The sequence below is a fragment of the Lycium ferocissimum genome, chromosome 11 (assembly GCF_029784015.1).
Source record: "Lycium ferocissimum isolate CSIRO_LF1 chromosome 11, AGI_CSIRO_Lferr_CH_V1, whole genome shotgun sequence".
NCBI lineage: Eukaryota > Viridiplantae > Streptophyta > Magnoliopsida > Solanales > Solanaceae > Lycium > Lycium ferocissimum.
This window is the reverse complement of record NC_081352.1, coordinates 33,088,255-33,112,403: the sequence shown is the minus strand read 5'-3', so window position 1 is coordinate 33,112,403 and position 24,149 is coordinate 33,088,255. Positions and strand designations below refer to the sequence as shown.

The 24,149-nt window shown below is 33.0% G+C and overlaps 1 protein-coding gene, 2 long non-coding RNA genes and 1 other non-coding gene across 5 annotated transcripts; 1 reads left to right on the top strand and 3 right to left on the bottom strand.

Moving 5' to 3' along the window:
• Positions 1 to 1,538: 1,538 nt before the first annotated feature.
• TRNAF-GAA (transfer RNA phenylalanine (anticodon GAA)) lies at positions 1,539 to 1,611 on the top strand. The gene has a single exon. It is a non-coding gene; the product is annotated as a tRNA-Phe (tRNA).
• Positions 1,612 to 3,830: 2,219 nt separating this feature from the next.
• LOC132036089 (serine/threonine-protein kinase D6PKL2-like) lies at positions 3,831 to 10,090 on the bottom strand. Of its 2 annotated transcripts, none has more exons than XM_059426323.1 (3): positions 9,871 to 10,090; positions 8,025 to 9,026; positions 3,831 to 4,917 (listed from the first exon to the last, which is right to left on the bottom strand). In XM_059426323.1, the coding sequence occupies exons 2-3, from the start codon at positions 8,891 to 8,893 to the stop codon at positions 4,038 to 4,040; spliced, it is 1,749 nt and encodes a 582-aa protein (XP_059282306.1). In that variant the 5' UTR covers positions 8,894 to 9,026; positions 9,871 to 10,090; the 3' UTR covers positions 3,831 to 4,037. The 2 variants fall into 2 exon arrangements, with proteins under 2 accessions (XP_059282306.1, XP_059282307.1); XM_059426324.1 differs by lacking the exon at positions 9,871 to 10,090 and adding an exon at positions 9,528 to 9,672.
• LOC132036091 (uncharacterized) lies at positions 5,528 to 8,018 on the bottom strand. The gene is made up of 2 exons (XR_009409517.1): positions 5,793 to 8,018; positions 5,528 to 5,735 (listed from the first exon to the last, which is right to left on the bottom strand). It is a non-coding gene; the product is annotated as an uncharacterized LOC132036091 (long non-coding RNA).
• Positions 10,091 to 12,809: 2,719 nt separating the features above from the next.
• LOC132036090 (uncharacterized) lies at positions 12,810 to 16,520 on the bottom strand. The gene is made up of 2 exons (XR_009409516.1): positions 16,129 to 16,520; positions 12,810 to 13,149 (listed from the first exon to the last, which is right to left on the bottom strand). It is a non-coding gene; the product is annotated as an uncharacterized LOC132036090 (long non-coding RNA).
• Between the last annotated feature and the right edge of the window lie 7,629 nt (positions 16,521 to 24,149).

The following is a 24,149-nucleotide window of genomic DNA, read 5'->3' as shown; positions in this document are numbered from 1 at the left end:
GCTTGTTGAATCTGGGGGATACACCCATATCGGGTGAAATATCCTAAAGGCATGCCATTGGCATGCCTGACTACGAAGAATTCTCTATGTGTTCGTGATCAAGTATTTTTATCAGCGAGCTTAGAAGAAGTTCCTACAAGTGTTTGTGATGAAGAAGAAGTCCTACAGTGTTAAGTGATGAACAAAAGTCCCTACACGTGTTAGCGATGAAGTATTTTCCGTAAGATTTCCAACATTATACATTAGCTAGACAAAGACCTCATATTTTAAGTCAGTAGGTAAATTCACTCACTATACCTTTGAAATAGCAAGTGCTTATTTTGTATAATAGTAAATTTTTTCAACTACGCGTATTCTTGTAACAGTATCGTTTACGCACGAAACTCAACTACCACTAAAACCGAATAAAGAAGAAGAATTACGATAGTCAAGAATGAGTGTAGAAGTAATATAATTTATATAATAAAACCTAGTATTGATACAAAATGGATCTGATTAGAGCGAATGGATACAAATTATTTATTCGATTCAAACACTGTCGATCAATGTATATAGCTTCACCATGCATAAACAATGTTGTACATCTAGTCATGTAGTGGGAGTGGAAATTGTAATGCTGTCCAAACAATGGGAATAATTATCTTTATGGTATGAATATATAATTAATTGACAAGTGATTTATAAAATAAAAAAAGCTATGGACATACGAATTCATTGGCTTTGGATATGCATTTATGATATGCTTTCGGTTGATTATGAATAGTATTGATATATGTGAGTGTTACTTTAATTTCTCCAAATAGAAGGTATGGTGCTTATACAAGATGCTTATGAACTTTGTTCGTGTGTGCCTAATATGCTCATAATAAATTAATGCGCCACGTTTAATATAGTAAACATCATGGATGCTGACACGTATCAATCCAATTACCTTGCATGGACATATTTGGTAACCAAATTGTTCATATTTTCTTGTTTGATTGTGGCAATAACACCAAAGAAAGATAAAGAATCCAATGCTCTTCTTCCATCAAGTCCCAGGTCTCCCCCACCCCCAACGCCAATCACCCAAAACCCCAAATCCTTTGTTGCTTGATTAATTATTGGCTCATAATGATATTATTAAGGGTTTAATCTCTATACATTAGTAACGTAATATAATCTTTATTAAGAGATAATTATAAATAGTTATGTTGTTCATAAAAGTGAAACTATAGTCTAGAAAATGAGGTAGTCATCTGCAATATTGTAAATAGGTTAGTACATGCCTATATCACACTGACGCTGACGTTTTCCCGAATCCTACGTGAATACAAATCTTTGTACGTGGTCCCGCTTTTTTGATTAGGTGGGCTACATACACCACACTCCCTCGGGGTGTATTCATTTCTTGGACCTTGCGTGAGCGTGAGATATTTCATGCACGAAGCTTCCCTTTTTAGTTTACATATGCACATATATTTTATGTATATTTTTTATATCATCCTATGGTTTATTAGAGTTGAAGATACTAAATTGGAGCATCAACGTTTCAACATGCGGGGATAGCTCAGTTGGGAGAGCGTCAGACTGAAGATCTGAAGGTCGCGTGTTCGATCCACGCTCACCGCATTTCCAACTTTTTGGCATATTGGTCTCTTGCTTCTTTGTTAAGTGGTTAACCAAAAAAGTTGTAGTTGTTTAGCTGCTTAGTCCTTTTTTTTTTTTTTTTTAAGCAAGTAAGTCTAGTTGGAATTAAAATCAGCCTCTTTAAACTGGAGAATTCTTTTTGGTTCACATAGTCGACAATAAAAGAGACTCTTGAAACAATGATGAAATTGTCTCCATGTGATATATACTAGTATTATTTGGCTCGGGCCCAAAATTAATATCAAAATTAAATTTGCAATTACTTTTTGTCACTCTTTGTGATATTAAGTTATTGAAAGATCAGTTCGACCTTTTCTGCAAATTACTAAAAACTAAAGGCTCTCCAAAAATAAAATTGCACCCAAAATATTTAAAAATTGAGTAAGGACTTTTTTGTCCTTATTTTAGACTTCTTTATAGCATTATTTATTTATTGAATTTTATTTAGATTCAGACTTGGAAATTTCTTGAGATCCAACTTAGCTGTAACATCAGTGTGATTAAAAACATCTATTATGAACTATAACATTTTCTTTCAAAAGAAGAAAAATAATTTGGTTCAACAAACATCATTATATATGCTTATTCTTTCGATGAGATGTTAGTAGATATTATCATTTAAGATATACAAACTACAATGAAAATATGAAGAGAATTAATGACTTTTCTTAATATAATTAAATCCTTTTGCTTTCTAAAAACTTATGTGATGAGGAAATGACAATTCTTCCTTTTGTTAGTTTATAAGTGGCACATTATTTATAAAATTTACATTCTAATAATTTTTTAAACAAAAATAAAGCTTCAACGCTTCATGCTTAATTTAATAATGTGTCCCTATGCTTTTTTAACACCCCCCCCCCCCACCAAACAAAAGAAAAAAACGATACTCAAAAACTTTAAATATGATTGCTCCCTTTTATTACAATTGTTTGATACTCCCTCCGTCCTAATTTAAGTGTCTTATTTTTCTTTTTTTATTTATCCCAAAAAAGGTGTCTCTTTCTATGTTTAGTAAGTTTTGGCAAATTTTAGACCACAAGATAATCTTTAATTTAAGACCATAAAATTCAAAAGTCTCCCTTTATTTCTTAAACTTCATGCCCAGTCAAACTAAGACACTTAAATTGGGAGGAGGGAGTATTAGTATTGCTTGGAAACTAAAAATTACTATGTAATATTTAGATACACAAGCATAAAATATGTCATTTTCTTTAATTATACACGTCAGTTATAGTTGGAACGATTCCAAGGATTTACAGATTATTGAGGCTAATGCGTATATTAAAGGAGGTGACATATTTAAGTAGATAACTTATCTATATAATAGACACTTGAGAATACATGCAAAAATATTTTTAAAATTTAAATAGAAAATGTTTAATAAAAATATATTATCATGTGTTCAGGTGCTTAATTAAAATAAATCGTAATTTATGTGTTCATTTAAAATTTACCGACAAATTTTAAAAAAATATTAAATCAATAAAGCAATATATAGTAGGAGAAAAATGAGACATATAAAAGAAGCTATGTAACTAAAATGTTGAATTTGGAAGAAAAGCCTTTTGATTAATAATCATTAGTTAGAATCTAACTAAGTGACTACAAAATCTTTTAGATTCCCCTTTATTATAAATAGTAAAATTGTGAGTTTGAGCCGTGAAATTAAGTTTGAGCCATGAAATTAACTATTGATACTTGTATCAGGATAGATCGCCTATATAGACTCCTTGGGTGCAACTCTTTCCGAAACCTTGCGTAAAACAAAATACCTCGCTAGTTGCCCTGTATAGTTAACAATCGATAGAGAAATCGGATGGCTACAAGATTTCAAACTCGTAAAATGTCGGATACTTCATGCACCAGCTATCCTATGGGACAATGTTTTAATCGGAGATGACCAGGTGGCCGAGTGTTATCGCGAGCTAATTCCCCCACTAAATGTTCAATTTTCTTTAGAAAAATCGTTAGCATCGTCAACTGGTGCTTTAGAATTTGCTGAGGGATTCTTCATTCGCGATGTGTCCAACAAAATCAATGACATCATATCTAACACCACTTGTGAGTTAATAAAATCCGGAATACCTCATACATTCAAATGAGTAGTGGAACCAAAAATAGAGAAATCCAAATAATGAAACATTCACCTAGATATATACATGAGAACTACTTATAAATTAACAAATTCACATTATCGATTGGTAGCATCAAACTTGTACTGTTTTGCCATACAACAAATTTTTAACTTTTCAATTACAACTCAAACAAATAATATGATCATCAAACTATCCAAACCTTCACATAACATCTTCCAAATGTTGTACAGCCTTCGTATGTTTCATTTAGTGAAAAAGCGAAACAGCCAATCGGCTCGAGCGAAAAGAAAAAAGATATTAAAAAATAGATTAAAAGAAATCAAATTCAAGATAGTTATCTGAATTCTTCTGGTAAGGGACAGTTCCACTTCCAGCTACAGCTTTCTCACTGGTTGATGCTGCTGGAACTGAAATTCTCTCAAACTCCACGGGCCTCGGGATGTCGGGCGGGCTCGCGCAACGAATCAAAGCCCAATTTACACCTTCAAAGAAAGGATGCTGCTTGATTTCCGTGGCTCCTCTTTTATATGCCAATCGGTGTTGGGGCTCCTTCACGAGCAAGCCTCGGATAAGATCCCGTGCTGAAAAGCTAACCACCGGAGATTCTGGAAACCGCAGCGGCTGGCCCACAACATTGAAAAGCGTTTGTCGATTTCCTGATCCCTTGAAGGGCGTTTTGCCAAACAATAACTCGTATAGAAAGATACCAAAGGTCCACCAGTCCACTGCACTTCCGTGTCCTTCACCTTTGATTATCTCGGGTGCTAAGTACTCGTGGGTCCCGACGAATGACATTGACCGCGCTCCAGTAGGCTCAGCAATAAGCTCCGGTAACGGGCTAACTTGGTTACCTATTTCATTTTTAGGTTTCTTTTCTTTCTTTGACTTGCTGGAAAAGAGGCGGGGCCCGAAACATGATGTGGTAACAGCACAGGATGGTTGAATACAGGAGGGCTCGATGCATGCTGGCTGCACACAGTAAGCTGAATTCTTCCTTAACGGCTCCGATTCAAGAGATGCTGACTTGACAAGTGTCGGACTCACAGCACAGCGAAGAGAGAGATCGAAATCGGACAGCATTATATGTCCATCTTCTCGGACAAGCACATTTTCTGGCTTGAGATCACGGTAGACAATGCCAAGCATGTGGAGGTATTCCAGAGAAAGGAGCACTTCTGCTACATAGAACCTGCAATTTTAGGATACAACACAACACTTAGGGGTCGTTTGGTTGTTGGTTAGAGTTATGCAGGAATTGGTAATACATGGATTATGCAAGTATCTTATGCAGAGTTTAGTTATTCCACTTTCTACCCTGCATAAAATAATACATAGATTCCCTCACAACTTATTATACATATATCAGTTACGCAGAAAAGAAAAAACATGACCAAACATTGTATTAGCAATGTTTTGTTTTATGCGGAAAAGAGAAAAAACCAACCAACATTGTATAACTTCGTTCATGAGTTTGACAATTAAGCAAAGATAGAAAGCAGAAATGAAAATCCTGATAATTTCTGCTTGCTTCCTTCATTGGAGGTTTAGCACTGTAGCAACAGAAGGCTTATATTTATTCAACTTAAGAGAAAAATACACAAATATTCCTTATTTGTCATATATTCCTAAGACCTGCCACATCCCATTCAAATAATTTCAAAAGAACATTTATGAAAACTCTAACTTGAACTCTGTTCATATGGATAGTATGCAATTTCTTAGACCATCTCTTATCAGAACACACTATCTGTTATGATCCGAATCTGCACCAACAATGATGAGTAGGAAACACAAATTGCTTATTACCTGGAGAATTTCAAAGTTCTTCAGTAGATCTACAAGTAGGAAACAAAGAGTTCTAAACACCAATGCTGTTTGGATGGGCAGAAATTTCTGATTCGAGCATTACTTCATTTTTTGGTTCAAATAAAAACAGTTTCAAACACATGAAGAAGCATGAACACTTGATGTTAGCATTCTGATTGATGTTTGTGCTATCCTTAGAAACTCCTTTTTTTTCTTTTTTCAATAAAGGTATAACTTTACTGAAGTATCCTTAGAAACTCTTACCTAATCTTAAGTTAAATACTTTTTTTTTTCTCCTTTTCAAAGAAGACATCAACTTTACAGAGTTCAAAGGAATTAATCTTATATTTTGAAGTTAGTATTATTTTTATCAGCAATAGGAATAAGTTAAACATCAAATTCTAATATCCATTAATAAGAACAATTTTTTTGGATACATTCCAATTGAAAGAATCATAACTTTAAGCAAACAAACTCAATTTTCGAGCAGAGAGATCCAAAGAAAAAGTAAATTATGTAGGCCCGGATAATTAAGATACTGTATAATGACATCAAGGGTAAGTTTGGAAGTTTCCAGCATCTTTTAATGCCAGAAACTTATATGAGGCGTATTAAAGCTAATTTCGGAATATGTATAACATTCTCTGTCAAATTTGGAGAAACATATAAATAGACGGGGGACGAAGGGCCACACAAGTATTACTGAATTGTAGTGATTTAGTTCGACAGTAACAACTTCTTTCGGTGGTCCAAAAGACCATCTTTATCTATTTTCCCTTGTTTGGATTTCAACATTTTTTTTTCCTTTATCCAAGGGGAGGGGAAGGCAACACTTACCTCAGATCTGGTTATTTAAGTACTTCTTCCATCTTATATCAACTAGATGAATTTGACTTATGCAGACGTTGAAAATACAAGTTGGATGGGTTACTATAAGCATTATCTATGGATCTTATAAGAGTTCGTTAGATATATCAAATTAATAGCCGAACAGCCAGAAGGTTTTTAAGATGTCACATACAATTGAAACTAATATTTTCGATAAAGTAAATATTTCCATTACAACTATTAACTTCACCAAGTAAAAATTTCCCACTACATTTAAAGAGGTCAATGATTTGCAAATGACTAAAAAGAAAAATAGGTCAGCAAAATGAGTCAAAGTCAGCAAAGAAACAGCTTCATATAGGTCCAACACAGAAGACGAATATAAACCAGTTCAAACATCCACTTGATTAATTTAAAACACGAGCAAATGATACCTATCGGAAAAAGAAAACCTAGGCAAATGATCCCCAAAGTAACTCGAGTACACTCGTTTTAAGAATTTAATATATAGGATCTAAACCACTGACCAACGAATGAAATTAGAAAGGTTAATGGCTCTTTTAGTCCCCAGTTATAGGTAAATTCTAATCTTAGTCCTTGTGATATCAGATTAAGCACATTTCAAAAAGTGCACTTTTGCCATTTGCTTATGAAAATTCACAAATTCTCAGAATTATTAACCATTTCGCCGTTTAATTACCCATGTGTTATATTAAACTTGTATTATTACTCCATGTTTGAGGGTAATAGACTTATAAAAATAGTCTAAATATAACGTGTTTCCTACATAAAAGGATCAAAAGCACACATTTTAATTAAATGAAGGTTAAATGTGTTGAGTCATATATCGCGAGGACCAAAATCAGAGACACATAACCAAGGGACCAAAAGTGTTATTCAGCTTTTTAAACTAACAGATATCTAGATGAGGTTAACGTGCAATGAAAATGTCCAGAAGTAAATGATATAACTGGTTAGTACATGCAGTCCAACCGATTTAGGGACTTGAAAGAACTTGTACAGAAATCAGGTTTGCTTCAATTCAATATCTTGTCAACAGAGTAGATAACCTGACGAAGATAGAAACCCCAAGAAAATGATATGCCATTTAAGGACATTTATATCCCTTGATTGCTATCAGTATATCAGTCAAGTTGGATCAATTATGTCTACAGCTATAACAAAACCTGTCTGGACCTAGGAGTCGCAAACGGTTGGGTCGGATAGGGTATGGGCGGATTGAAAACTGGCTTAAAAACGGATAAAATATCTGACCCACCCATACTTAACACGGATAAAAAATGGGTTCACCGACGGATAATATGGATATTATCCATCATTTCACGAATAGTCAGGTGAGAACATAAGTTAAAAGCCAAGATAAGGTTAGACTTTGAGAAAGCAAGAACTCATGAAAAATAACAAGCAGACAAATGAGAATTGATAATATGGATATCCAATCCATATTTGATCCATTCTTAAAAAGTCAGATGTCTAATGGGTCGGATTAGATGGTTACTTGTTTTTTATTTTTACCATTTTGCCAGCCCTATCTGGACCTAACAGTTAAAGCTATAGCCAATCTTGTAATTTATGGAAATAATACTCCAGACCTGAAGGCAACAAAAGATGCAACTTTTCCTAAAAGAAAGAAGAGCATACTTCACTGCTTGTTCGGAAAAGTGCTTCCCTGGTTGTCTTTGTCTGAGTGTATGCAGGTCTCCTCCTGGGCAGAACTCCATCACTAAACACGAAAACTTTTCCGTTTCAAAATGGCTATATAACGTTGGGAGAAACGGATGGTCCAAGGACTGCAATATCTCTCTTTCTGTCTGAGCACGAAGCAATTTCTTACGACTAGCTAATGACGCCTTGTCCATAACTTTCATTGCAAAATAACACTTTGTTCCACACAACTCAGATAGATACACGCTTCCAATATCACCACTTCCCAGCTTCTTCAGCAACCGGAAGTGCCTCAAATCCAACGCCCCGTCTTTAGTTCGGATAGCTTGGATGGCTTCCCATCTCGAGTCATTAGCTTTATGAGGTTTGTTTACACTGCTGCTCAAGCTGCTAGAAGTACTCTCCTCACTTACATCAGTTCCCGTGCTACCCCTGCAGATGCTGTTCTTACCACTCTCGAGAAAATCCGCTCGATCACTAATTTTGGCACTTCCGCTTGTTTTCGCAATACTGCTAGCCCCATCACTAACTTTGGCTGATGCTGATGCTGAGCTCTCCTTCATAGAACTCTTCCTTTCCTGATCAGCTATGGTTTGTGGGCCCTTTGCCTCAGTAGCCATAGAACTGAATTTATCAGCAAGTGAGTTGGGACATCCCTTAGGCTGATTGCTCTGTGACTTTTGGCTGACTGTTGGTTCTACCATAATCTGTTTCGATACAACTTCTCGTTCTTTAGAAGTTGCGATCTCTAATTTGTTACTTTTCGAAACTTGGGAAGGCGAAGACCTGCGAGAACTCCGTTCCGCTGTCTGATTTCCACTCTTGGCAGAAGGTGCTGAAGCCATTGAAACAAATATTGATACCTAAATTATGTGTGCTGACCAAACCCATTACTCGGACTCCGAGTTCAAGTCATTAACCCCCTTGTTATTAGAAAAAGATATTAACATCAGCAGCTCCATCAACCACAGAAAGTTCCTAAATTGAAACAACAACAAGAAGAATTAACTTAAATATCAGCCCATCAAACTGCTTAAACTAAAAATAGCCTGCGAATGTATAATTTATGTATGACGGTGTATAAACAGCGTATAATCTCTATATACTGGATATGAAAAATAAAAACAGTAAATTCAGCCAGCTATTTGTGTAAAAATCCCAACAAGAAAACTATAAAAATACAGTCCCCAGCACCATCACAGCGAAAATTTCCTAAATTGAAGCAATAAAACTATAAAATGACAACCCATGGCACTATTTCAAGAGACAAATAAAGAGACAACTTGAAATCATTAAACAAGGCCAAAAATGGAAAGAAAAAAAAAAGATCTGAAACAAGTAGTAAAAGCAGAAACACACAAGGTCAAAATCAACATTCATATAGTATGCTATCCAACAACAATTAACCAGCAAACAACAGATCATTATTACTAGTACACAATTAAAGGTCAAAAACACCTAATGTCTAGAACATTTTACCTCAAAAAAATGACCAATTTTTTAAAAAGCAAAACCAAAATGCAGACATTAAAGAGCACTCAAAGAGTCATCAAGAACCACATAGAAGAAGATAAGAACAACCCCACATAATAAATGAAAAAAAAAAAAAGAAACAGAAGAAGGGTCAATGAAAGCACACAGATCTTGTGTAAAAGACCCACCTTTCTTTTCTTTCTTTCAAGAAAACCCTACAAAAGAAAATTGTTAAACCCCACAAAGACTCATATGCTAAAAAACAAAGAGAAAAAAAACCACTAAACAAATAACTGGACCAGTTAAAAAGTGCAAAGAGAAAATAAAAAAGCAGCCTTAAAAATAGTACCTGAAGTCATAAAGATGAGAACTTTGAGGGGTTTTTGGTTCAGCAATGGATGGAAAAAAAGCAATCTTTATACTGTATAGAAAAAGAAAAGATAAAATGAGAGTGGGACCTGTATATGAAAATTGTGAGGAGAGAAAAAGCTTTGAGAGTCGAGAAAAGGAGGAGTTTGGGTTGGTGATTCTTGGCAATTGGGGCTAAGGGTGTGTTTGGTATGGAAAAATATTTTTTCAATTTTCCTGTTTGGTTGGTCAATTTTCTGGCAGGGCACACCTACAGCTTACCGGACCCTAGATAGAGATATGGAGGTCGAGAATATGGTAGAAGGTTAGTCCGTAATTGAGTTGTCTAGTTTTCTTATAGTATTGTTATTATTACTCTATCATATTATCTTATTTTTTTATTTTATTATGACTTATTGTTTATATTGTTACTTTACGTCAGTTAGCGTATTATTTGTTATTGCTATTGTTCTCTTCTCCTTTATTTTTAACATGACTTTTTCACTACTGTATTTCTTTCCATATTTATTTTTGATATGTTTTACCTGAGCCGAAGGTTTATCGAAAATAACCTCTCTACCTGAACAAACATAGGGGTAAGGCTGCGTGCACATCATCCCCTCAGATCCCATTTTATGGAATTACACTGAGTATGTTGTTATTGGTTGGTCAATTTTTTATTGGAAACAAGTTCCTCAAAAATAAGAAAAACAACTTCTTTAATCGAAATAGGGAAAACAAATTCCATAAATGATATATTTCAAGTTCACTGTTTTCTTTCCATCCTCCCAACCCTTGACCATCCAACCGCTGCCAACCCCGAGCTCCCTCTCCCCACCCAATAATATTTTGTTAGATCACATATAAATGTTCTTGATATATTTTTTTTTGCATACTTACCAAATAATAGAAAATAATAAATAATTCATTAGCTTCCCAAAAAAACATTGAACAAAGAACAATTTTGATGGAAAACATCTTCATTCGTACCAAACACATCCTAAGTCAAATACCAAACTGGTAAGAGTCCCTATTAACAAATTGAGAAGAAAAGAGAACATGGGGGGTCAAAGCTAAAGTAAAGCTTTTCACGTTCAATTATTTCATTGTATTTTGTCCCAAACACAAGTGTCTGAATCAACATATGGGCCACCACCCCTCTCCAACCTGTCTCTCATGCTTTCTTTTATTATGTTATTCCAAATAAAAAGCACCAAAATTAGAGATCATGAATCTCCACAAAACACTGGTAATAAAAAAAGAGTTGTTAGTACTAATTTTCTCATCTTTCCCCATATCAATCAACTACACATAAGGGTTAATTCAGTGGTATGCCATCTAATATTGTGGTTGAAAGTTCAACTCAAGTTGAATGCGAGTTAAAATCGGTCTTAACTATGATTTTTAGTTTATGAATTTTGACTCGCAACTTTTTTTACTTATTGCGTTTTGGATATATCATTTATATATATATTTGATGAACTTTTTAACAAATACAAAATTTGAGTCAAAGTTACTGAATTCTTCCAAACTGCTTGATTAGAAATAATGTGAAATTACTGTCAAATACACCATAATCTTTGCAAATCATTATACCAATTAGGTAACAATTTTCGCAGACGGGAGGAACTGCATACTTTCATGTTCAGAGTGTTATTCTAATGAATAGATCGACCTATCAGGTAAAGCTTTCTTGAAGAGGCAGCTATGATCCCTTTTCGTGACCACCCTTTATTTATTTAGATGTTGAGGCAAAGCAAGCCTAAAAAGATCTAGATTAGTTCAAGAAAATCGTATATGTTTTTAGTTTGACCTCTTGGCCATGACCATAAGTACACTATAATGTTCAGTAGCCACACCTTATTGTGATTCTAGGCTTGGGAAATGGTGGCTTTCACAGAGTTGTTAGCAGTCAAATCAATAAGGTAATGGTACATGGTCAAAATTAGGTGCAAAAATCAAGAACTAAGATCTAATTTAGGTAGCAATTTATAAGTGAAAATGAATTGCTTTGTGGATCATAGCAATTGTATTTATTAGGTCACCTCACACCAGTCTGGATTCGGATCTAAAGAGAACAAACAAGTAAATATTTGTATAAAATTAGGAAAGAGAAAAAAAGGGTCACGGACTTGCATTTTAATTGCATGTGAAGGAGAAAAATGTCAAAAATTTCCTTTCTTCCAATTCTTTTTTAAAACAAATTATGGTATATTTAATTATTGAATCTGGACAATGATCTATACAACTAAAGAATATACACCAAATATGTTGAATACTTAAAAAAAAAAAAAAGCAAAAAAAGAAAAAGAAGAACTTAAAAGGAGTTGCACATTTGAAATTATAAGTAGTCAAGAGCAAGGCAGGTCCAACATTTTGATTTAATGGGTTTAATCTTTTAAGTTTTTACTATTGAGGCCATTGCATATTTGAATTTATTTGATTTCACAATATCCGATTGATTAAAGTTTTAGTAATTTTTACAAATATCTTCTATATACTTCATATGGAAAACGCTGAGTTTATATGAACCCATTAATTATATTGTCCATTCACCACTGGTCGGGAGGTAGATGTTTACTCCGCATGATTAAGCAATTAAAAGTCAATATTAAGGGGTGTGCAAAAACTTTAAAAGACAAATAATATGAATAGAAAAGAGTACGATTATTTGAGAATATAGTTAGGTACCTGAATTTGAGGTACTCCACAAACATATAAGGGACATGACATGATTTGGTCAAATTGGTCTGACCTTTGCCTTTCAAGCCATTGTTTATTTCAGCAATTGCATAATCAATTGAAGGATGAAAAATTCATTATTTAACATTACAAACAACTAGACATTGTTGACCACAACTGTGTTTTGCAACAAAAGGAGCATTTCATGTTCTTTTTCAATAATTGACCAAATATTTCTAAATAAGAAAACCTGCAAGATTTTAGTGAGGCTCAAATGAACTAATGAGTTTCCATATACTGTAGTATACAAAAGGTTCTTACAAGAACAAAAGCCATCTTTAAAACAATTAAACCTATTCCTATCACAAACAACTGTTTCTCACTTGACAGTTTCTGATATTACTTTCAGTCTTCACAAACGCGAAGATTCTTAATTATTCTGATTGTCTCTCCTGGTTTGCTGTTCATCGAACCAAAAACAATGGACAATTCTATCCGGCATAGGATGCATCTACGAAGTGCTACCCTAAAGAGATATGAACGGAAGTTGTTCTAGGCTATCAGTGATATCACCTTCCAGTTCGACCTGATACCAGTACTGCAAACAACAAACAAATTGAGAAAAAGTGTGAAAGAGATGGCTCGAGATGATACATATGCTGCAAACAAGCAAGTTTGTGAGAAAATGTGCAAAGCAGAGATGGATTCAAAAACTGTTCCATGTTCTAACTGAATAAATGTAAGAAAATATGTAAATCAGAGATGGATTCAAAAGCTGTTCCGATCCATGTTCTAAGGGGTCTTTTTATTTGCTGGTTAGAGATAGGTATTAGTAATGCAGTGTTTAGTTGTACATGTGTTATTAAGTCGTGTATTAGTTATTCCATTTTGCATAAAATTATACATAAATTGATTCATAACTTATACATATAGTTATGTGGGATTGTAAACGGATAACAAAACACCGTAGTTGGTGGGACATGGTACTCCTAATTTGACTACATGAATAATTCACTTCCTAACCGGAACAAATGATCCCTAAATGAATACAGACACCACTGCTATAGTGAAGAAATTAATGATTGGTTGCCTCAACTTTTCTGTGCATGAGTAAAGCTCTTTTAAGATTTCACTTTGAAAATAAGTCTTTAATGTTATATGTTTTCCGGAACCATTCACATTTCCATAAGAATTTATCAGACTCATGCAAAGATACCAAGGTTTTGCTTAATCAGAGCCACCACAATGTCTAGTAATGTCGTATATCCTTGCTAAGAAGATTGATAAGGTACTGTTACCCCCTGAATTTTGGCCAAAGTTGTTACGACACACCTTACCTTTTCAAGGGTCTTATTACCTCTTGAACTTTTTTAAAACAGAATAATTACCACCCTAAGCGCTGATGTGGCAAGGAGAGTGTATTTCACTCTCTTTGGCAGGGTGAGAAGCATAAAATCTGACAAGAGTCATTTTTTAATTGGGTACATTTAATTACACCTAATCAATTATCATTAAAGCTTAAAGTTTTTTTCTAAACTGATTTTTTTTTAAATGTGGAACACTGATTATTTTTTTCTATATATGAAAAAAGTCTAGTTTTCCAAATTTAGTTTTAAAAAAAATGGGTTTTTCCCATTTAAAAATGATAATTATTTTTTCCAAATTTTTATAAAAAAACAGTTTTTTCATATTTTGACAAGAAAAAACACTTTTCCACATTTAAAAAAAAAATATACATGTTTTTTGAAAAATAAAAGTGTCCTAAAAAATGAAATCATGAAAATCTATATTTTTTAAGACATTTAAAAAAAAAAAAAACCAATTTTCCATATTTAAAAAGAATCCATTTTTTCCATATTTTAAAAAAAAATCTATGTTTTCAGAATTGTTTTTTTTAAAAAAAAAAAAATCAAAATTTCAGATTTTTTTTAGATATCCATTTTTATTTTTCTTAAAAGAAAATTCAGTTTTCCAATTTTTTTTTAAAATTGCCACGTAAGCGAAAAGAATTAAAAAAACAGAAAACAAATAAATATACATGTGGCAAGGAGAGTGTATGTCACTCTCCAATAAGAGCATAGATATCCAGTTTTAGGGTGACAATTATTCCCTTTTTAAAAAAGTTCAGGGGGGTAATAGGACCCCTGAAAAGGTAGGGTGGGTCATAGCAATTGCGGCCAAAGTTTGGGAGTAATAGTGCCTTATCCCAAATTTATGCAAAGGAAGAAAGATCTACGTATGGTGCTCATTGACTAGGAGAAATCATATGATAGAGTATCAAGAAAGGTACTAGAAAAGAAAGAAATTCACACTAAATATCTAAATAGGGATAAGGCACCATTACCCCCCCTGAACTATACCCGAATTTGCTACGACACACCTTACCTTTCCCCCGGCCCTATTACCCCTAAACTTATTTAAAAGTAAATAATTACCCCCTAAACGCCGATGTGGCAAAGAGAGTGTGTTTCACTCTCTTTGAGAGAGTGAAAACATAAAAAGGAAAAACTTAATTTTTTTCCTTAAAAATCTGCATTTTCTTAAAATTTGAAAATAAATCTAGTCTTCCACATTTAGTTTTAAAAAAAAGGGTTTTCCACATGTTAAGAAAATAATTAATTTTTCAAAATTTTATAAAAATTCGGTTTTTCACATTTTGGCAAGAAAAACACTTTTCCGGATTTTATTTGAAAAATAAAAGTGTCCTAAGAAATGAAATCATGAAAATCAAGATTTTTTAAGACATTTTAAAAAAATAATCAAGTTTTCCATATTTTTAACAAATCCATTTTTCCATATTTAAAAAAAAACATCATTTTTCGATTTTTTTTTCTTTGTCAAAAACGGGTTTTACAAAAAAAATTTTCAATTTTTTTTTTATAAAAGGGTTTTAAAAATCCTTTTTTTAAAAGAAAATTCAAATCCATGTTTTTAGTTTTTTTTTTTTTAAATGGGTTTAAAAAAAAATCAAATTTTCAAATTAAAAAAAAAGACGGGTTTTAAAACTCATTTTTTTTAATGAAAATTCGATTTTTTATTTTTATTTTAAAAAAATTGACACGTATAAAAAAATTAAAAAAAGAAAACAAATAAATACACATGTGGCAGGAGAGTGTATGTCACTCTCCCATATGAGAGTGGGCATCACTTTTAGAGGGTAATTATTCCGTTTTAAATAAGTTTAGGGGGGTAATAGGACGCAGGAAGGTAAGGTGTGTCGTAGCAAATTCGCGTATAGTTCAGGGGGGTAATGGTGCCTTATCCCTATCTAAATATCATAAAAGACATGTATGAAGGAGTTGTCACTGGCACGGACAATAGCAAAAGATACAAATTAGTTTCCATAACTGTAGGTTTACACCAGGGTTGACATTTAGTCCATACGTGTTTACCTTAGATATGGATGAGATAACCGATACAATACAAGATGAGATCCCGTGGTGTGTGCTATTTGCTTACGATATTGGTCTAATTGACGAAATTAGTTTAGTATCAACACTATAAATGTCCCCTTTGAAGAGTTAAAGAACTTCAACCAATAATTAAAACAAGCAAATGAAAAGGAAATGGTGAAAACCTTCAAACTTTTAAAGCTGATAAATATCAGGAAGGCGTAGACCAACACTTGCAGCAGATTTGCCCAGCACTTTTGTCATCTCATTTGATCTATCCACTGCAATGTTGTAAGAAAATAACAAGTCCTGTAAAAATGAAGTGTAATATGCAATTAATATCACAATTCAAGAATAAAGAACATAAGAGCCAAAGAATCATGATGGCGGAGAGAGTTCACCACACAAAAATGCTAAAGTAGAGAAAGGAAGACTTTCCAATTTCCATGACTCCATTTAAAGTTTTTCAACTTATGGTCAAGTAATAAGGATAAGACTGCCGTTTATAAATAAGGCTTATCAGAAAAAAATCTTTAGTAATATGAACGAATATATAACATTAATAATGACACAATAACAAAACCTTAATCTAACCAATTGGTATCGCCTCTATGTATCCTTTTTATCCTTAACATAATCCACATTGATTCCAAGAAATTGTACGTCTACCAAGAATTTTCCTCCATATTATTTTATGTCCACCTCTTTCCTTTTTTGCACCTTCAATTATCATAGTGTCCTGTTACATACGTCTCAACGTCGACATTTTCGTGAGCTGTAATCTTGTAGGTGCATTGGGCCTTAAAGGCTAAACATTCAATCCACATAACATTATTGGTCTCTCACTATCTTCTGAAAAAACTTCCAATTCACTCGGCTATACGCCTTAACTAAGTGAATTAAAACATTATAAGCCGACTAAAGATTTCATATATACATAGACTTTTGATCCAAATTTATCTAATACTTTTAAAAAGCCTCTCAAACAAAGTTTTAATTAATTTTTAACAATTGTTTTCATATATTATTCCATTACTAACACTATAATAAAGCGTTATTATTAACTTTGTAAAGTCAGACCTCTCTATAACAGCCATCCTTTGTAACAAAATTTCACTATAACAGTTTGTTTTCTGTGGAACTGATTTATTATATGTTCTCTATTATAATATTTCGTTATAGCAGCTAAAAACTATCTAGAAAAAGAGTTAGAATAAGCAGATTGTACTAAATAGTCTTAATACATATAGATCATGGATTTTTTTTTAATTTTTTTTGCATTTTTTAAATTTTTTAAATTGTTTTTATTACATAGGGGGAAGGGGAAATGGGGGAGGGGATTACAATGTGGGGATTCAAACCCTCACCAATAAGGTGATAGTTCATGTAGCCAACCAACTGAGCTACTAAGTCCCTACGATCATGGATTCAATAACGTCCAATGTAGGAAAATTAATCACCTCCGTCGAATTAATACACTTAAGTGCATGTAACATAAACACTCTCAAAATTAGTACACTTAAGTAGAGTTGGGACGAGAGAAGGAAACAAAATTTATGAAAAGGGAAAAGGTGCAAATATACCCCTCAACTTTGTAATTTAGAGCAGATATACCCTCATTACAAAAGTGGTGTATATATACCCCTGCCGTTACAAAATGGTGCAAATATACCCCTGTCGTTACAAAATGGTGCAAATATACTCTTTTCGCTGACGGGATTTTAAAAAAATAATTATTTAGGTTATTTTTTAATTAAAAAAAATGCCACATGACTTTAAAAAAAAAATCTACCCATTTTTTTAATGTTACAGAGATATTTTTTTAAATGAACCACCCGACAGACTAGAAAAAAATTACCATGTGGCTTTAGAAAAATATGTCTACTCAAAAAAGAAAAAAAGGTAGACTTTTTTTTAAAGTCACGTGACATTTTTTTAATTATAAATAACCTAAATGATTTTTTTTAAAAAAATTCAGTCAACGAAAAAGATATATTTGCACCATTTTATAATGGCAGGTGTATATATACACCACTTTTGTAATTAGAAGTATACCTGCTCCAAATCTCAAAATAGAGGGATATATTTGCACCTTTACCCTTATGAAAATGCCATTGTTGCTGAATTTACAGAAATGGCCTTGGTCTACCCCTTCAAAAAGGAAAAGGAATATGAAGGCCCAATCGACAAAACCTAGGTTTTTAATTTTATTTTTACATAGCCTACAATATCCTCCACGTTCACGCTGTGGCGTAGCAAAAAATTGAAACAAATTAACCTTTCGCATCTGGGAACTGCACAAAAAGGTACCTTCCAGATTTCAATTCTAGACCTGTGGATACTTAAGGATAAAACAAGTTCCATTTGGGTGAAGGAGAATAGCATAAATTTGGTCAATTATGCGTCCAAGTTTTTGTTGCCTATCTTCAAGACATGGAATGAAGTACTAATATTTATGTATTCGGATAAGGTGGTCTTCTATGACCTAAAACGTCGCGATTTGGTTTTGGAATTCCCCAAAGCCCCTACATTTTTCATCTTGGTTTTGGAATTTACCAGAAAAGCTTGTTTTCATTAGGAAGCACATAGGTCCTTCCCTTTTATTTATGTTACAGGATAAACTATTCTTAATTCCTAATGTTAGGAGATATTGCTTCCATATCTTATTGTATATGAAGCATCATTGGTGAATCGAAAAATGAAAATGATGATTTAGATCTCGTTATTTGCAATTAGTTGGGAAATATTGGTGGATTCAGTTCCATAGTTAAAACTCCCTTTCTTATTCTCACACCTTCTTGTATTCAGTTTCAAAATATGATGTAGACTGTTTATTTTCCGCTTATCTATGTCAAAGCAGGGCTGGCATTTTTCTATTTTGGCTGGTGATTCAGTGTTGAATCAAGGCAATAACCCTCTATATTTTTCGTTATCCAAATACCTTTTCTTTTAAAGGTCCTTGGATTGACAGTTTTTTTCTTTTGGGCAGTTATTCCCCCTAATAAGGATAAGACTGCCGGTTATACATAAGGCTTATCAGAAAAAAAATCTTTACTTGAACGAATATACAACATTAATAATGACACAATAACAATACCTTAATCTAACCAATTGGTATCGCCTCTATGTATCCCTTTTTATCCTTAACATAATCCACATTGATTCCAAGAAATTGTACGTCTACCGAGAATTTTCCTCCATATTATTTTAGGTCTACCTCTTTCCTTTTTAGCACCTTCAATTATCATAGTGTCCCACCACATACGTTTCAACATCGACATTTTCGTGAGTTCTAATCTTGTAGGTGCATTGGGCCTTAAAGGCTAAACATTCAATCCACATAACATTATTGCTCTCTCACTACCTTATGAAAAAACTTACAATTCGCTCGGCTATACGCCTTAACTAAGTAAATTAAAACATTATAAGCCGACTAGAGATTTCATATATACATAGACTTCTAATCCAAATTTATCTAATACTTTTAAAAAGCCTCTTAAACTAAGTTTTAATTAATTTTTAACAATTGTTTTCATATATTATTCCATTACTAACACTATAATAAAGCATTATTATTAACTTTGTACAGTCAGACCCAGTGGCGGAGCCACATGCAACCAAGGGGTGTCCGACACCCCTTCGCTGGAAGATTACACTATGTAAATACGTAAAAATAATTTTTTATGTATGCATACTATGTGTTGAATCCCCTTAATTTCATCGTATCTTTACTTTTTTATACTTTGACACCCCTTAGTGAAAATTCTAGTTCCGCCACTGGTCATACCTCTCTATAACAGTCATCCTCTGTAACAAAATTACACTATAACAGTTGGAACCGATATATTATATGTTCTCTATTACAACCATTCGTTATAGCAGCCAAAAACTATCTAGACAAATGGCATTGTCATTAGGGGTGTTCATGGTTCGGTTTGGGTCGGTTATTGATTAAAACCATAACCAAACCAATTTAGTCGGTTTTTAAATGTCTAAAACCATAACCAAACCAAATAAAATAATAACCACCGGTTTGGTTATTGTCGGTTTGGTTCGATTTTTTGGTTTATGATTAAACGGTAGGACTTATCAAGAAACATTAAAAAGTTGAAAAAGACATGTCTTTTTTTTTTGTTCAAACGATAACTTTTATTTATAGTTTAAGGTGGAACATACATCATAGAAACATTTTCACTATTAGTGATAGTGTAGTACTCAAGTTACCCAAAGTTGCTAAACTATTACATATAGAGCTAAAAACTTAATAGTGGCTGCACCATTTTTGTCATCTTAATACACATACCTGGAAATAAAATAGAGCATAGGAGCTTTTAGTTGCTGTTACAAATATACATATTAATTAATATAAAGACTACCTAAAATTAAAATTAAAATATATGAAATAAAAAAACTTTGTGTAACGATCTCAAACTTTGGGGCGATTGCATTTTACCCTCAATTTTCTCATTTTATTGAAAAAACTTTGTGTAATGATCCCAAACTTTAGATGTTTTCCTATCATTGTCCCCAAGGCTAGGGTCTCGACTATAAGGAGTTGTTCTTTTCTGCTTTTTAGGAGGATTACCCACGGAAGAAGTATTAGGCATTACCATGCGAGTTGCGAAAGAAATGCGATGTTCTCGAAGTTTAGGACCCATTCGACAAGAAAAATGAAGAAGGTATAAATTCGAAAAAAAAGAAGAAACAATCTAAAATCAAATGGCTGACAAAGAAAGGATAAAAATTTAAATTAAAGACATTAGACTCTAACGTGAGCTTCTGTTAGTAGGTTTACACTTAAAAGAGTTAAAAGACTTAAATATATGGGCTTGGACATATTCTTAAAAACATGGGCCTTGAACAATCATGTGAAATAAGTAGACCAAAAATCAAATTAATGATTAAAAGGTATAAAATATCTATAATTATTTATGAAAAACTAATATTATACATATAAATAATTATAAAATTTATGTATATAATTTATCGGTTTGGTTCGGTTATTTATTTGGTTATGTTTTAATAGAACCATAACCAAACCAAATATTATCGGTTTTTAAAATTTAAAACTAAATCAAACAAAACCAAACCAAATGTCGATTTTTTATCGATTTGGTTAAATTTTCGATTTGGTTGTGGTTTTAACCAAAACCGTGAACAGCCCTAATTGGCATAGAGAGGTTTGATAGTATATTTCTTCCATTACTAACACTATAATAAAGAGTTATGATTAACTTTGTACCGTCAGACCTCTCTATAACAGTCATCCTCTATAACAAAATTTCACTATAATAGCCATGTCTTTTGTGGAACGGCTCTTACATTTTATGTTATACTTATTATATGTTCTCTATAATAACATTTCGCTGTAGCAGTCAAAAAATATACCACGAACAAAAAGACAATGCAACAAAAATTGAGGATAAATGTACCTTATGATGATGGATACTGTTGAGAAGATAAGTATAATTTCGAGCAAGCTTAATTCTTTGCTGAGTAAAAGAAGAGTCTTTTGGATATTCAAGATTTATATTCTTCCCTGGTGAAATCAGTGAAATGAACCTTATGCTCTTCCTTCCCTATATGTTTTTTCAGTGCTTTAAGTAGATTTCTGTACACCATTAGTGTAGCTCTTAGACCTTTACAAGACCCCATTTCTGCAAAATACCATCAAAATTAGGAAATTGAACAGTATTGTAAAAATCAAACCTTTGGAAATCCAATATTGGGCCAAAAAGAAAAAAGAAGAGAAGAAACCATTTAATCTTGGGCAATTCGCAGAATTGCCCTTCTTTTGGGGTGGTCTTTAAATTTTGCCCCTCATAATTGAAATCTTTAAATTTTGCCCTTCGCTAAATCCCATGGGTTTCAGGTTCGAACCCCCACACTAAAATTTTAAAAAAAAATTCGCAAGACGAGTTTAAATTTCGCTATGCCCTTATCGTACACTTGTGAAGGAATTAGCAAAGTATACGGACCGCATACTTATGCCTTATGGGCGTACTTAGCATAAGTATGCGGTTCCGCATAACTTTGATAATTCCTTCACAAGTTTATGCCGATCCGATAAAAGTTTTCCCATTAAAGTATGCCCCCATCGGCATAAACTTGTTTAGAATTACCAAACTTATGCGACGGAAAGATACTTACGCCTTTTATGGGCAAACTTTGTCTTGAAGCATATATATATTTTTTTTTGTAACCACTTCAACTCGTGTTAGAACGAAGTTACAAACATCCGTACAAACCTATGTAAATATTGAATCGAATGATGTACTTAATTTCTTTTTCAATTCCCACGTAATATCTTCCCGATACCTTCAAATATGTACACTCTTTAGAATCTAAACAAAGCGAGATCACTTCAAGTCCATATTTCGAGCCAATTAATCCTTAAAGCATCTTTATAAACTACGAACTTTTTTTTTGTCCAAAACCACGTTATGAGTAAACTACCGCTTGCCTTATAAGGCAAAGTTTAAATTTTGGCCCCTCCCAAACTTTTAGTTATGTTTAACTAAAAGTCTGCCGGGCGTACTTTTAGTTTCTTGAAGGGCAGACATTTAGTTATCTTAGGATCCCGCATAACTTTAACTTTTTCTTAAAGATTGTATCTTGGATCCGAATACACTCCCCCGATCCTTCCTTGCGAATTTTTTTTTTTTTATGCGAGCGGGGGTTCGAACCCAAAACGTCATGTATTCGCTCATCTTTCCAAGCAAAGGGTAAAATTTAAAGACCACAAATATGAAGGCAAAATTTAAAGACCACAAATTTGAGGGGCAAAATTTAAAGACCACCCCAAACGAAGGGCAATCCGTGCAAAAAAATGTTTAATCTTTTCTAATGACAAAAATGGTCACTTATGTTTGAGGGTTCAAAATATAGTTCCTTAAGTATGCACTTACAGTTTTGGTCCTTTAAATTTTGTCAAAAACTAACACTTTTAATCTTAGTCAAATATTTATCAAACTCTGTCAGTTAGATTTGACCGGAAATATGAAAAACATTAGGGGTCTCATATTTAGAGTACAGTTTTTGCAGTTTTTTCTATTTTTATTTATTTACTTCTTCTTTTATAAAAAAAAAATCTTTTCAGTATCTAGTGTAGTTTTTTGTATTGCATATTTTAGGATTTGAAGGAACTTTTTTTGTGTATTGGTTAAATATTTATTTGAATTGTTATGTCAAATCTAACAAATAGAATTCAGTAAATTACGGAGATCAATAGTATTAACTTTTGGCAAACGTAAAGGACCAAAACTGTTCATTGCATACTTAAGGGGACCATTTTGAACCTACCCTCAACCATAGGGGACCATTTTTGTCATTTTCTCTATCGACATATCCCAAAATTAAACACGCTACAGTAAAAACAAAATGCTAAATTGTAGACTGGTCCTTATAATTAGGAAACTGATGCAATGTGACCCTTCCATTATCATCCATCTCAAATGAGCTCTTATCCTTGCCTATTGTCTTGGGATTTATATGTTGCATTTCTTTATGAATATTCGATGTTTTAACTTATTTATAGATCTTCCCAGTTTCTTTCTAATGCTTGAACTTCTTGATTAAGAGCACTAGTGTGTATTCTCTTAACTATTGGCAAGTTATGATTATATTGTATCTTCTTTTGTTAATTTTTTAAAAAAAGACGTTGCTGATAAATTCTGAAATGATGTTTTTTTAATCCTTGTCTGGTCAATAAAAATGAGTGACAAGAATCAAGCATCAACAAATTACATTTCAACCAAGCCCCCATTATCTCCCGAGTTTCAAACCGTGCGACAGCTGACCCTTAAGGATTTCTCAATTATAAAAAACAAACACATTTTGATACAAATGTGTTTACACACTGATATAGAGCCCGTTTGGATTGGCTTATAAGTTGGCTTATAAGTCAAGCTTTTTTTTTTGAGTGTTTGGGTAAAAACTTAAAGTCATTTTGTCTTAAAATAAGGCTCAAAAAAATAATTGGACCCATTTAACTTAGTTTATCTAAAGCGAGCTTATAAGTTTATAAGCACACTTATTTTTTTTACTTATAAGTAGCAAAACATTTTTAAGCTATAAGCCAATCCAAACGGGCTCATAGTCACAGCTCAGGTCAAGAAGGAAGTTTCAGAAAGATTAGACCTTTCTTAGGATGTCCAAGAGAGCTCATGGTTGCAATACTTTGATACAAAAACTGATTTGTAATTAG

Coding starts and splice junctions, on each gene's coding strand:
- LOC132036089 (XM_059426323.1), bottom strand. CDS start 8,893: ATGGCTTCAGCACCTTCTGCCAAGAGTGGAAATCAGACAGCGGAACGG. Junction 4,918..8,024: donor TTTTCCGAACAAGCAGTGAA/GTATGCTCTTCT, acceptor CTAAAATTGCAG/GTTCTATGTAGCAGAAGTGC.